General features: G+C 32.5%; 1 protein-coding gene across 1 annotated transcript in view; it reads right to left on the bottom strand.

Annotated features, from left to right (window-relative positions):
• LOC107748291 (vitamin D3 receptor A-like) overlaps positions 1–12,735 on the bottom strand; it is a 45,427-nt gene extending 32,692 nt beyond the window's left edge. The window contains exons 1-2 of the mRNA XM_016563030.1: positions 12,613–12,735; positions 12,191–12,253 (exon numbers count right to left, since the gene is read on the bottom strand). Of these exons, the coding sequence (XP_016418516.1) occupies positions 12,191–12,253; positions 12,613–12,643 (94 nt within the window). The 5' untranslated portion in view covers positions 12,644–12,735. The remainder of the gene's footprint in view (positions 1–12,190; positions 12,254–12,612) is intronic.
• Positions 12,736–15,240: the final 2,505 nt, after the last annotated feature.

Here is a 15,240-nt window from a genome sequence, read left to right as displayed (position 1 = left end):
CGTTCTGTTATTCTCTCCGCAGTCACTCCATCGGTCTGTTTACGAGCTCTTAAAGTCCCGCGGTTCAGTGGCTCAAGCGTTTAACAGACGTGGATTTTTCTCTTCAAGCTTCTCGATCTTTAAACAGCAGACAGCATCTATGCATCCGTCCACTTCTGCAGAAAACGGTCTGTGCTCACTATAATGAACGCATATTTCTGAGTAATCCAATTGACTAAAAACTGATGATTCATAAGAAAACTATTGACATCAGTGCAAAAACAGCCTCACGTTATGAAACGCTCGAAAAAATAGTTAGGCCTAAGATTTATGTATTTGAATTGCATTTAAAGTTTCCATGCATTTGAATTACACAGTTTATTATTTTTTATTATTTTGGATTACACAGTTATTGTTTTTATATTAAGACTAAACTTAACGAGATGCATATTTGTCAGTCAAACATAAATTAATCAGATTTCTGCACTCAAAACAAACTACTTGCATCTATTTGAATTTATTTAATTATATATTTTTTTTATTTTTATATTATATTATTTTTAATCTTTTTTTTTTATTTAATCTTTTTTTACATTCATTTCTACATTATCATTTTTATATTTTAAACATTTTATTTAAATAATAATTTTTACATTAATTTCTACACTATTATTTTTATATTTTAAACATTATTTAAATAATTTTTACATTCATTTCTATATTATTATTTTTATATCTTTAATCATTTTATTTAAATAAATAAAAATTTTACATTCATTTCTATATTATTATTATTTTTTTAATTATCATTTCATTTAAATAATTATTTTTATATATTTCTTTTTTATTTTTACATTATATTCTTATTTTTTATATCTTAATCATTTTATTTAAATCTTTGTTTGTTATATTATATTTGTAATCATTTTAAATAATCATATTTATAATTCTTTATGTTTTTAATTGTTTTAAATAATCAAATTTTAATATTATAGTTATTTTCTGCAATCATTTTATTTAAATGATCGTACTTTTAAACCTCTTTTATTTTTATATTATATTATTTCTATATATTTATCATTTTATAATTTTTATAATTTGATTTTTTTTTCAATATTTTTTATCATTTTTAAAATGTATTTTATTCACATTGCTTAAAATCAGCATAAATCTGTTTAGTGAAAATGCATGAGACTGAAACTAATTTCGATTTGTTGATAATAAACACATAAACCTGGTTACTGTATTCACTTTATTAGTACCATTACAGAAATCTGACCCGTTTCATTTACGTACGACTGACAAATATCAAATATGCATGAAGTTTATAAGTGCGTTTATGTTAAAACTGTATAATCCAAATGCATGGAAATTTTATATGCAATTCAAATACATAAGTCTTAAATGTCGGCCTTAAAGCAGCTTCCGACTTCGCTCTGGATTTGAGGAAAAAAAGAACGTCCAAAGCAAATAAAAGCAACGTGCTGCTAGAAAACATGATGCAAATCTTTTGCACGCTCATGGAAACTCGTCTGGAACGAATTGAGACGAGGAACAAGGATCCCACGTGAATCTCACAAAAACATGCCAGAAATTAAATTTTTGTTAAAAGAAAATGAAGCCTATTTTTAGGAGGCACACTTCAATCCCATATCTATTGGGCTATATACCAGTGCAACAAATGTCATATATTTTTATATATATATGTTTTATTAAAATCAATTGAATTCACTTAACACTTAAAACTACTTTCTTAATCAGTGTTTAGTTCCTGTTTTCAAAAACTAAAATGAAAGGCAATAAAATCATCCTTAAAACAAGATTAATTTACTTGAGAAGCATAAGATTGTGTTTTCAGTTAACAGCATTTATTCAAAATAGAAATCTTTTGTAATAATATACACTGCCGTTCAAAAGTTAGGGGTCAGTAATTTTTTTTTTTTAAAGAAATTAATACTTTTATTCACCAAGGATGTGCAAAATTGATAAAAAGTGATAATAAAGACTTAAATTGTTAGAAAAGATTCATATTTTGAATAAATGCTGTTCTTTATAACTTGTTATTCATCAAAGAATCCTGAAAAAAGTATCACAGGTTTCAAAAAAATATGAAGCAGCTGAAGCAACTGGTTCTAACATTAATAATAAATCAGAATATTATTATGATTTCTGAAGATCGTGTGACACTGAAGACTGGAGGAATGATGCTGAAAATACAGCTTTGATCACAGAAATAAATTACAGTTTAACAGATATTCACACAGAAAACAGTTATATTAAATTGTAATAATATCTCACAATTTTAAATTTTTTTCTATATTTCTGATCAAATAAATGCAGCTTTGATGAGCAAAAGAGACTTTAAAGAGTAATAAAAATCTTACTTACTTTTTAAACGGCAGTGTGTACCTTGAATTTAACTTAATTGAACTTTAACCTAATTAAAGTGATTTTTCTTTCCCAATTGGCAAAAATGATTTAAGAGAGAGAGAGAAAAAATTAGTAATTGAGTAGGTTTTGGTCTCTTTTGAAAGGCGACACTCTGAGGTTTGTTGCTAAACAGAGCACACCTCAGAATCACTGTAAGTCTGTCTGGTATTGAGTAAGGAACACACTGAAGAAGGAAAAAACACATTCCTCCTATATTTTTTGTAAACAGACGCCTGATAGCTGGGAAACACAATGGGATCACAGCATGAAGCCTTGTTGGCGGTCTGACAAAGACACTGATTGTATCTTAAAATATGTTTGCATCATCCGAATCACAAGAATCTCAGCTTTCCAAAGATATGTGACCATGTTTCGCTTCTTTTTTTTTTTTGAGCTGTTGTATGTCACGAAGTTAACCTCAGCATCTGCCTTCATTGACCAGTTCTGGAGAAAGAAAAGTAATGATGTGATAAATGAAGTCCTAATGAGAATAAAGGAGTAATGCACCAGCGTCCCTCGTGATCAGTGTGTGTTTGCTCCTCATGTCTCTCTGGAGGAACGACGCGTCTCTAGAGATCAAACCATCTCACACAGAACCAAACATTATCAAACATGGTATATAATACACTATTATTTAAAAAATTACATATTTTTTGTGTGTGTTGTGTGTGTTTTTCACACACACACATATATATATTTATATGTGTGTGTGTGTGTGTGTGTGTGTGTGTGTGTGTGAGTGTGTGTGTGTGTGTGTGTGTGAGAGTGAGTGTGTGTGTGTGTGTGTGTGTGTGTTTTAAATAAAATTATTACAAAATTCTAAATTTAAATAAAATTATTTAAAATGTTAAATTTAAATTTAAATTATTTAAAATGTCAATTTAAATAAAAGTTTTAAATGTAAATAAAAATGTTCAATTTAAATAAAAATTTATCATTTTAATTTATTCATCTGCTATGATTATTTTTAAATAATTGTTAATTGTTATATACATATGTAATTAAAATCAGTCCAACAAATGATATATATTATTTAAATTAATATTAATTGAAATATGTTTCTATTCCACTTCATTAATTAATTTAAAATAGAACTACTAACAAGATTTAATCTTTAAAAAACATTATTTGCCAATAGGCTAAGAAAAACAAAATAAATTCAAGATAATATTCCCCCGAAAACAAATTGCTTTCAAGTAAAGCCAACCTTTAACGGTGTTTAGATCCGATATTTTTTTGCAGTGTAAGAACTGCAACGATTCAAAGGCACTAATAACTGAAATCATGTGCTAATCACTCATTATACACATTATTATAACTTGCATGATTAATGGCCTGATTAACAAGTCAGAGCTGTCTCGGGGTTCTGCGTCTAAAATAGCGACAGCAGCAGCAGAGTAACAGAGCCTTAAAGAGTCTGACGAAGCCACGATGACGTGAGAAACAGCTGCCAAACGGACAGAGAGAGAGCAGTGAGGTAACGGCGTTAAACAGCTGTCCGGTCCAAACACAAACACTCTCGCTCGCTCTCAACCGTTTCCTTTGCCCTCACTTTCACTTCCTCTCTCGCTCTCGCTAATGAAGACGCTCTCCAAACTCAAGGACGGTCCAGAGCTGCTGCCAGACACAACAACAACCGGCGGAAACACAGTCCAGAAAGACGGCGCTGAAGCACGCCTGCAGGATTTTTTCTGTTGGCCCGGTCGAACTTTTTACTTGCCCTGCCAATATTTTCACTGGCCATGCCACAAAAAATATATTTCTGTCATGACAACTCTGGGAGGGATTGGCATGGTAATATACATGACAATGTTAATCAGGGTTCCCACACCTTGGTTAACTTAAAATTCAAGGACCTTTCAAGGATTTTCCAGGTTCAATACCCTCAAATTCAAGGACTTAATGCGGGGACACATTTCAAGTGAGATCAAGCTTACCTTGTAAGATACATTGTTACAGTTTGCATGTGTCAATCACAACTATGCAAAAAAAAAAAGCTTTTTTTTTTGCATTTATTTTTGGCCGTATGACAGAGATCTGATATTCTATTTGTCGTATTTCTGTTTTGCATAAAACTGAAGAATATTCGGTACATCCTATACTGTATTCTAAAATGATCTGATATTAACTTTTGCATGGATTTTATTGAAAAGAGCTTAGGCTCATGTAACCCGAAGTTTTAAGATATATGAATATGCTTTTATGGGTTAACATTATCTTAACAAGCAAAGCAATTCAACATTAATTTCCCGGTGTGTCTGTGAAACGTTAAGGTACCATTGTAGTAGTTTCGTGCACGCGTGAACGTCATGGTAACGTACAACTATGGCAAGCCAAAAGAGTCAGAATTACGCTATATATAAATCGCATTTACATACAAAACGCTGTTTTTTTCTGGCGTTTAAAACAGCATTAGCGCCGTCAAATACGCCGTCCTGATAGCAGATGCCATAAAAAACGTGCGTAAACGGTAAAAACCGCCGTATTTAACGGCATAAATTTAATTCTGACTCTTTTGGCTTGCCATATACAACACAAAGTATCTCACGCGGGAAACACTTAACGTAACTCATAAAATGCGCGTAACTAACGTAAATCAAGCAAGCTAGTATGCATAGACCACTAAGTGTTGGCGAAATAACACATTAGCGGACCAGAGGGAATAATATGGAATTTTTTACAAAATAAATTCAAGCACTTTCAAGGACCTGTATCTATGTATGTTTATTTTCAAAAACTTTCCAGGGCCTTGAAATTTTTTTTCAGATTCACAAACTTTCAAGGATTTCGAGGACCCGTGGGAACCCTGGTTAATGTATTTGGTCTTGGCGGAATAGATCTGCTACGCTGCTGCTTCTGCGGCAGAGCAAGAACCGAGACTTTCTACTGCCAATACATCCACAACATGCTGCTGTGAGCATGTAAGAAATACTGCTGCTGCACATATAACATACATGAAATAACCTCCATATAGCATACAGGAATCACCTCGTAAAACTTCTTGCACAAAATAAATTCAAGCACTTTCAAGGACCTGTATCTATGTATGTTTATTTTCAAAAACTTTCCAGGGCCTTGAAATTTTTTTTCAGATTCACAAACTTTCAAGGATTTCGAGGACCCGTGGGAACCCTGGGTCAGATTGAGTTAGACCTATCGGACTGCGCCATCTAGAGTTTCATGCCAGAACTCTGTATATAATAATAAAATTAATTAATTCTTAGTTGTTGTTATTGTTATTGTTTTTGACCCATGTTATCTTGTGTTAGGGCTGGGCGATATGGCCAAAAAATTATCAAAAATTTTTTTTTTCATATCAGTCGATATCGATAATTATCACGATAAAGGTCAAATTTGAATTTCTTTCAAGTTTAAAGGCAGATTTTTGCTACAATGTGAAAGTTGTAAAAACCAGACGATTAATTGTGGTTTTAAACTATCCTTTATGGTCAGAACATGACAAACACTTCACGCTTTTGAATTCTTTTACAAATTCAAATTCATTTACATATGCATTTTAAAGATATAGCAGCATTTAAACTATAAAAAAATATATAATAATAATACTGAAATTCTGTTCATTTTTCCTATCCAATAAATGTTTCTGTTTTTCCCAGAGAAAAACAAAACAAAAAACAAATTTATTAGATTAATGGATTTTTTTTTTTTTTTAAGAAGCAACTACACAAAAATAATAGCAATTTAATATTTTTGTTATTCCAGGTTTATTCTTTAAAAAAGCACTAATTACTAATGGAACAGACAATTCTTAAATTCATGATAATATCCTCTGTAAACAAATCTCATGCATTTTTATTTGTAAAATCAATCATTAAGCCTGTTTAGATACTTCAGTGGAAAACGAGCCCAGTATTGCACGGGTCAGAGAGAGGGTGGAAAATGTTTATTTATTTATTTTGGTGCAGGACACCTTGGCTAAAATTATAAGTGAGTTACAGAGAAATAAATACATGCTGAAGAGCCTTTCGTCACGCTGTAATGTGAATGTGTGTGGATGTGTTGTGGCATCAGCGGTGAACAGCTCTCAGTATTTGGGGTAAAGGTCACGTCATTATTTCTTCCTGTATGTTTGCTTTCATTTTTAAGACAATAGGAGCTTTGAAGTTATTTGGACTGATAAGTATCTAACTATGCAGTAAACATGAACACTTCCTTGTGCTGGTACTAAAATACTTCCATATTTACCAAGATACTACATGTTTCCCATATACATTCATATCATGATACTGTAAGTGTCTTTAAAGAACACCATTGTAAAACCACTCAAAAACCATAATACTAAACTGATCCACTGATACGGATCAATGACATTCAAATAATTTATTTAATTATTAATCTTGTTTAATGTATTAATTAATGTATTTATTTAATCTATTAATTTAACTTATTTGTTACAGTATTTAAATTATTAAAATTTTTTAACTTAATAAAATAATTCAAAATGTACTTATTTAAAAAAATATATTTAGTTAAATTATTTATTTTTAATGTAAAAATGTATTTAAATGATTTTTTTTAAATAAATAGAATAATTCTACAAATAAATAAATATATTTTCTGTCAACCAAAAATGTATTTCTGACAAAATATAATTATTTTAAATTATTTATTTATTTGAAATAAAATAATTCCACAAATAAATATTTTTTCGGTCATCAAAAATGAAATTGGCAAAATATTTATTTATTTATTTTATTTAATAAAATGTATTTATTTTAATTATTTATTTGAAATAAATAAAATAATTCTACAAAAAATAAATATTTTTCTGTCATTCAAAAATGAAAATGCCAAAAATATGTATTTTTGAAAATTATTTATTTATTTTAAATAAATCTAATTATTCTACAAATAAATATTTTTTTCGGTCATCAAAAATGAAGTTGGCAAAATATTTATTTATTTATTTAATTTAATAAAATATATTTATTTTAATTATTTATTTAAAATAAATAAAATAATTCTACAAAAAAATTAATATTTTTCTGTCATTCAAAAATGAAAATACCAAAAATATATATATTTTTAAAATTATTTATTTATTTGAAATATATCAAATTCTTCTACAAGGAAAAAAAAAAAGAAAGAAAGTGACAAATGTTTTTAAAGTTTCTTACGCTGTTCAAAGCAGATCTCAAATTTTACAGCAGAATCACTAACTGTAATAAATATGGTATTTTGGAGGCTCACCACGATTGTGGTAATCTGCAAACTATCATTACCATGGTAATTATTTTTTAAAGGCCCAAACCGTGTCTCTACGGGAAACAAAATATGAAAGCAGAAAAACAGATGGAAAGAAAGAGGAAAAGCAGAGAGAGGAATTCGTGAATGGGGTCAGACATGCTGTATCCCGTCACCCTCATGTTCCCTTTAAAGCATCCTGTAGATTCCATCACATCAACAATAACACGGGGGCTTGTTACCCGGCGACCAATCAGAAGCTCGGGGCTTGTGTTACACAGCCAATCGGAGCGCGGCAGCCCCACCCTCGCCCACCCCCCCGACAACCACAGCGCGAGCAAACAAGAACGAGAGAGAGAGAGAAAAGGGCCAGACTTCCTCTGCTGGAAGCACAAAATTCCTCTTCAGTCCTGATCAGAGTTCACTTGCATAAGAAAAGCACGTATAATCTTCGCATTTATGATTCCCACTGCACTTAATACGCACGCAATCTGGTATTTAAACTTCTGGCCTGTAAAATATTTATCTTCTCATGAATTATTGCTTGCAGTCCCTGCTGAAGAGGGGCGTGTCTTCGGCTGATTGACAGCTCGGGGAGCCCCGCCTCTCATAAACGCAGTGTTGGCGGGAGTTTCCCATCATAACTCGCGTAAATCACTTTCACATTCACCATTCCTGCGCAGTGGCGAAACGCACTTGTCTAGACGCAATCTAACGTCTGATTAAATGAAGCCAGGAAAGGGAAATTATAATCGTAAGCTAAAAATAACGACGGCAGCAAACAGGCATCACATGACCTCACTTGACTTCTAACATACATATACTTTCTGTAAAGAAAGGTCGTGACTCACATTGATTAATCGATCTGAACCAATATCGATTCTTCGATCTTTAACGTGGCGTGACAGATCACTGTAGATGTGAACCGATCGTCTGATCATCAGTGTATTCATTTACATCAGGAAAGTCAATGTTCATGAACTTCATAGATATCTAGAAAAAACAACTCTAGAATGGAACATTTTAGTAAATATATGCGCTATATTACATAATCATTATATTTTTGTCTGTTAGTGATGTCTTATTTAATGTACGTATGTAACGAATTGGCATAAAAACAATTATATTTTTAAAAAGTTATATAATTAATGCCTTATGTGCAATTTAAATATTACCATACAAATTTTATCGTGTTGATTATTGTATCTAAACAAATTTATTTTTTTACATTTAATAATATAGGTTGTTTTCCTAAAGAAAAATTTACGTGTCGTTTCTAAGTATCTAAGATATATGATTTGTTTTTATAATATCTGAAATATTTTTATATAATTTTCTCTCTATATGTATATATATTTCTAATATTTATACTTTTCTATTTTGTATGTGTGTGTGTGTGTGTGTGTGTAAATATTATATATAAAATTATATAAATATATTATTATATATTTTTAAATATTTTATATATATCTATATATTAATATTTTTCTATTATATAAATTATAAATTATACCTACCTGAAAAACTTAAAGCACAGTTCATATTAGTTGTATCTTGTTATTGTATTTGTTTGTGCCATTGCTTGTCATTTATCTATTCTTATTTTATTACTGACTGTTCACTTGTCTTTTTTTAGTTACAATAAATTCAATTCAGAGTTTGAAATCAAAGTTCTTTTTAAGTATCTTCCTCACAACATAAATATGAATCAACGACATTATAAATTGCAAAAAACACAAATACACTGGGTGACGAAACATTTCGATTGGATGACTGTAGTTTAGAAACAGGTCTAAAAAACTCCCCCATCTAATTAAAAAAATCCCCTACATAAGAGCCACCTAAAGGGGAAGCCCCCCCCCCATTTTCCAAAATGAAATTCAGGCCCTGTAATCTACAATATTTTTGTCCATTTATGGTGAAAATTGTGCATCTGATCTCTTTTTTGACGAATCAATTGTGCACACTGAACTTTAATAAGGTTTGATCAAAGCACTTAAACTAACTATGAGCAATTAACAAAATAAAACCTCACTACACCAACAACCATTCCATCAAGCTAATGTCCAACTAATAACACTTATAAACATTAGTAGCCGGTCTAATGATGCTCATCTCCCCTGGAAACAACTAATCACCCAAACTATTAAAGCAGGACTTCCTGTAAGTCTGCGGTAACACGAGTGCAGCGTCCCGCGCGGAGCGACCCATGTGGGAACTATTACGCACCTACGCCAGGACCCTCGCTGCTAAAACTCAGCATTCCGCTCAATCACGGGGTAATTAGTTTGGGAATGCTAAACCCGTCGCTAAACGGCTTTATCTCGCTGAGCAGCATCACATGGAGAACCCATGGTGTCTGGGTGGTCCGTTGCATGCAGAAAACCCGCTTCAGAAGTCGTTTAGCATGTCCTGAAGCAATTTACTCATTCTGCATTGAACAACTGCAGTCTAATGTGGTTTGTTTGTTTGCTTATTTGTTGCTAATGGTGATTTCTTGTTAAACAAACAACCAACTAAAAAGGAGCAAACCACTCCATGAACCTACGGTAACAACAATAAATAACAAAAAAAAAATTTGTTTTGTAGTTTTTTGTAGTTTAGCCTTTCTTGAACATATTTTAGTCTTGCTCGGTGTTTAGAAAGGCAGTTTCATTTTTTATTGCTAAAATACAACTGACTAAAATGGAAGTTCACTTAATTACAAAAAACTACAACAAAAATCTGTTTTTGTAGTTTTTTTAGTAGTTTAGCCTTTCTTGAACATATTTTAGTCTTGCTCAGTGTTTAGAAAGGCAGTTTCATTTTTTATTGCTAAAATACAACTGACTAAAATGGAAGTTCACTTAATTACAAAAAAGTGTGTGTGTGTGTGTGTGTGTGTGTGTATGTGAGTGTGTGTGTGTGTGTGTGTGTGTGTGTGGGGCACATCTTCACGGCACACCACCACAATCGCCGCGTGTGCCGTTTAAAGCTCACCGCCATTCTTGCAAAGCAGCGCTTTTTCCCTTTAAAACAACTATAAAAGATTTCTATCACAGGGAGCAAAGGCTACGCTCTGACAAAAAAAAAACACGGCAGACGCCAAACAGGGCAAAGTTTGTTTCAAATCATTCACGGGGGGAAAAAAAGCTGATGTTTCACCTGCAAACGGCTCTGAAACACAAACACTTTTATATTTGTCAATCAGTTGAATTCAATGCATGCTAAGTGCTCTTTTATGCATGTTTTCCTCTAAAGACCACAGAAATGCATGACGTTGCAGCTGAATGAAATGCAACACTTCAGAGTCCGTCGTACTGAGAAATATCAAGGCAACAGATGGAATACGATACTATGAATTTGATTATAACAACCGTTTGCATTGCAGAAACCACTTGTGAAATCCTGCCCCATCAGTCAAAAAGAGACGACTCGTATTTCTCATCTTATTTGTACGTCTGAGCCCTAGGCGAGTGTCTGATCCAACTAATAAAGCCAAAAGAAGAGATTCAATAACACTCGTAATGCCACTAACAATCACTGTAATAACAGACGGATTTATGCTGAAGGCCACACGCGGAATTACTCTTCAGTAAATGCATGCAATTATCGCAAACCTTTACATATAAAAAGACAAAAACATTTGGTCTGATACTGATAATTGTTTCATTATGGCCATTAAATGATGTAATGATCTATATTATAAATCAATAGTGCTTTATGAGCTGTTGTTTTTAAAGCACACAGATCTACACCTATACGAAAAATTTAAAACTTCATAATTGCATCCTTATAGAAATAATGTAGAAATAAGCTCACAATTATGATATTATCATCAGAATCCGATTGATGCATTTAATTAAAACATGCTAATATTAGTCAATACTGCATGGTTTCCAATATATGCTTTTGTTTTTTTATCACCATTGATTTTGAACATTGTTGTCTATTTATGGGTCTATTTTTATTTATTACGCCAGTTTTAGTTTCAAATGCTGATTTTATTTAGTGATACGTAAATAAAATTTGATACTACAATGCTTTCTTCCCCCCAAGTTTAATAAACATGCAACAAATCCCAAGTAATTTCGGCATTAACATGCCATTCTCTCATCTGTTTTGTATTTGATATTTAAACGAGGTCTTATTCTTTAAATAAAGACCCCAATATTCAGATGCAAATGCGTTCATTCAATACCAATGCAGAAAAATGCACACAAAATAAAAATAAATGCAGGCTAAAGGGAAAAAATATATATATATTCTGCATTCAATAAACCTTTCACTTTAATTATTTGTAAAATATAAGATCTTACACTCACAATCCAGCAACAAACTGAACTGTTAATTTAACACCAATGCAATAAAAATAAATGCATTTAACAAACACCTTTTACTAATGCTATCTGTGAAAAATAAGACCTTAACACTCACAATCCAGCAACAAACTGAACTTGACCATCATGGAAACACTTAATGGAGTTTAACTGATCTGACAAACACTGCAACTGGTGAACATGCAGCGCAAACACTGTAAACTGAAGCATATAAGCAATAAAAGCTGTTGAGAGAAACACAGTGAAAGTGTCTCTACCTGATGTGGCATCACCGTTTACTCTGGATTCACACACGCCAGCTTCACATTTAGATTCGAGTCCTAAAACACACACACACACACACTCTCTCTATGAGTTTGGCAGCAACTCTCACAATATTACACACCACTACACATCACTGAGAGCCCAGAATCAATCCGCAGAATCATTTACACACCAGCAAACAAATACAGGAGCGACATCCTGTTATTTTACAGAAGCTGATGTGAGTGTGAGCGTTTTGTTTTGTGTCACACACATACTCACACACTCAAACACACACACACACACACTCTCTCTATCTCTCTCTCTCTCACACACACACTCACACACTCCACAGCCACATATTCGCGAAAACTGACAACTACAGCGATCTTTTCCCACACTACGAGCACTAAAATACAATGTAAGTACATCTTACCAGAGTTAATCGGACTTGTTTCCGTAAGCATCCACTGAATCCGTTCTCAGGGCGCAATTTTAACTCGCGTTTAGTCCCGCGGACCGCTACTGATGCTTCTTCTTCTTTTTCTTTCTCCAGAATCTAGACAGACAGCAGCTTTGCGTCGCCCCGCCTCCCCCCGCGTGTCTATACACATAGTTACCGCGACGGCCAATCGCGGGCGGCCCTCGCGACACGGTCTCCGCCGATTGGGCGAAACGCCTGACAGCTCGATCGCGATTGGCCGAATGCCGCGCCTCTGACTGCGAAGGCGGGCGACGCCCCCGGCCCTTTAGGGGTGTGTCCTGACGTCATCGCTCAGCCGCTAAGAAGTAAACAATCTGTCCCTCACAGTGTTTCTGTGTTAGAAACCTTACAAATATCAAAAGTAGGTCATTCACGTTCAGAAGATGATAATATGCAGGATTTTATTGCAATTTATGACTGGGATTTCCTTTACAATTAATATAACTAATATTTAATATTATTATTTTATCATTGCCAACAATATAAACTGATATTGTGGACATCCAGGGTAAATAACAGGGTAATTTTGTTTGGTAAATAATATAAATACAATGTTACATGAATATGATTGGTGCATATGTCGAAAATATGTAGGTTTTTATTGCAATTTATGACATAATTTGTGGGGATTTCCTTTTAAATCAATATGACTATGTGACTAATATTTAATATTATTATTATTATCATTATTGTATGGATATCCAACAACAACAGGGTAAAATGTACCACTTTTAGTAAATAATAAAAATACAATGGTACATGAATACAGTAGTCATTCAGTTGCATGGATTCATATCAAAATATAATTTAGGTAAAAATGATTTTAGCAGTATAATAAGTGGATGATGTCAAAAATATGTAGGATTTCACGTGTTGTGTTTTTGTAAATAATACAAATACAATAGTCATTCACTTGCATAATATATATACTGTATATAAAGTGGGTAAAAGTGATTTCAGTAGTATAAGGTAATGATTTTATTTTTACATTTAAATTTTTATGGCATAATTTGTGGGGATTTACTTTGCAATCAATATGACTATATGATTAATATTTTTATTATAATTATATGATTGCCAGTAAAATATACTGATATTGAACATCCAACAACAACAGGGTAAATTGTACAAAATCTCGGTTTTTGTAAAAAAAAAAAAAAACAATTATGTAGAATTTTATTGTAATTGATTGTACAATTTGTTGAGATTTCCTTTTCAGTCAATGAATATATACCTATTATGTATATTATTATTATACTATATGATTGCCAATAATACAAACTGATGTTTTTTGTTTTTGTTTTTTGTAAATAATATAAATACAGTGTTACATCAATATGATAAAAGCCATTAATTTGCATACATATATTTATATTTATATAATATATATCAGTTGCATGGTATAAACATGCAAAACAAATAAAATCTTTGTAATTTTATTTAGCTGCAACATGTAGGAATACTGTAGGAATTGACTAATCCAGTGGAATCCTGTTTGATTCTTTGGGAAATTCCCATCAGGCTCCTGTAGGATTGATCCCTAATTATGTTATGAATTCCAGGACTAATCCTGTATATACTGTGAGTACATTGTGTCTGTGCCTGTGTCTCATATATCTCATGTGTCTCATGTGTAATGTATACAGTAGATCACGTGAAAGCGTAGGCTGGAATCTTCTTTCAGCCTTACTGATTCCATATGTTGCTGCTGCCACTGTGTGTGTGTGTGTGTGCGTGTGCGTGTGTGAGTGTGAGTGTGTGTGTGTATATACATAGAGTATCAGAAATACTCTGTTTTCTTCAACTGCAAAACAATAGTCCCATCAGCACATGGTTTCAGGTTGAAACCGGAATCGAGGGGCTACAGTTAAACTTCTGAGCTCGTCTCTATGTTAAGCTGCCTGAAGCGTCACTGGCCTCATTTTCCTTAGCGTTTCTTTTTTCCGTTTTGCCTGCATGGGACGTGCTTTGAACATTGTTACGCCCACCGGGGCCACATCCTGTGTTTAGGGTGTGTTTGAGGGCCTTTGACTCGGTTGTTGAAACGTCTATACATTAATTGTATGTGTGTGTGTTTAATTTGCTATAGTTTGAGGACAGAACTGTTCCTGAAACAGAGTTGAATCGGACTAGACTTTCCTTCTTGAAGAGAAAAGTGATTCTTTTATTAATTGTCTTGAATTTTGTTAATTTACATTACTGATTTTTTTAATGTTTATGAAAGAGTCCCTTCTGCTCAACAAGGCTGCATTTATTTGATTAATGCAGTAAAAATTCTGAAATATTATTATAATGTAAAACAGCTGTTTTCTATGTGAATATCTGTTAAACTGTAATTTATTTCTGTGATCAAAGCTGTATTTTCAGCATCATTACTGCAGTCTTCAGTGTCACATGATCTTCAGAAATCAGTATAATATGCTGATTAAGAAACATTTCAGATTATTATCAATGTTGAAAACATTTTTTTTTAACCCCAAACATTCAATGGGTTCCACAAAAATATAAAGCGTTCATATTATACTGATTTCTGAAGATCATGTGACACTGAAGACTGCAGTAATGATGCTGAAAATACAG

Source organism: Sinocyclocheilus rhinocerous, unplaced genomic scaffold (assembly GCF_001515625.1).
Source record: "Sinocyclocheilus rhinocerous isolate Xijiao unplaced genomic scaffold, SAMN03320098_v1.1 scaffold3214, whole genome shotgun sequence".
NCBI lineage: Eukaryota > Metazoa > Chordata > Actinopteri > Cypriniformes > Cyprinidae > Sinocyclocheilus > Sinocyclocheilus rhinocerous.
Note: the sequence above shows the minus strand (reverse complement) of the source record. Positions and strands in the feature narration are given on the sequence as shown.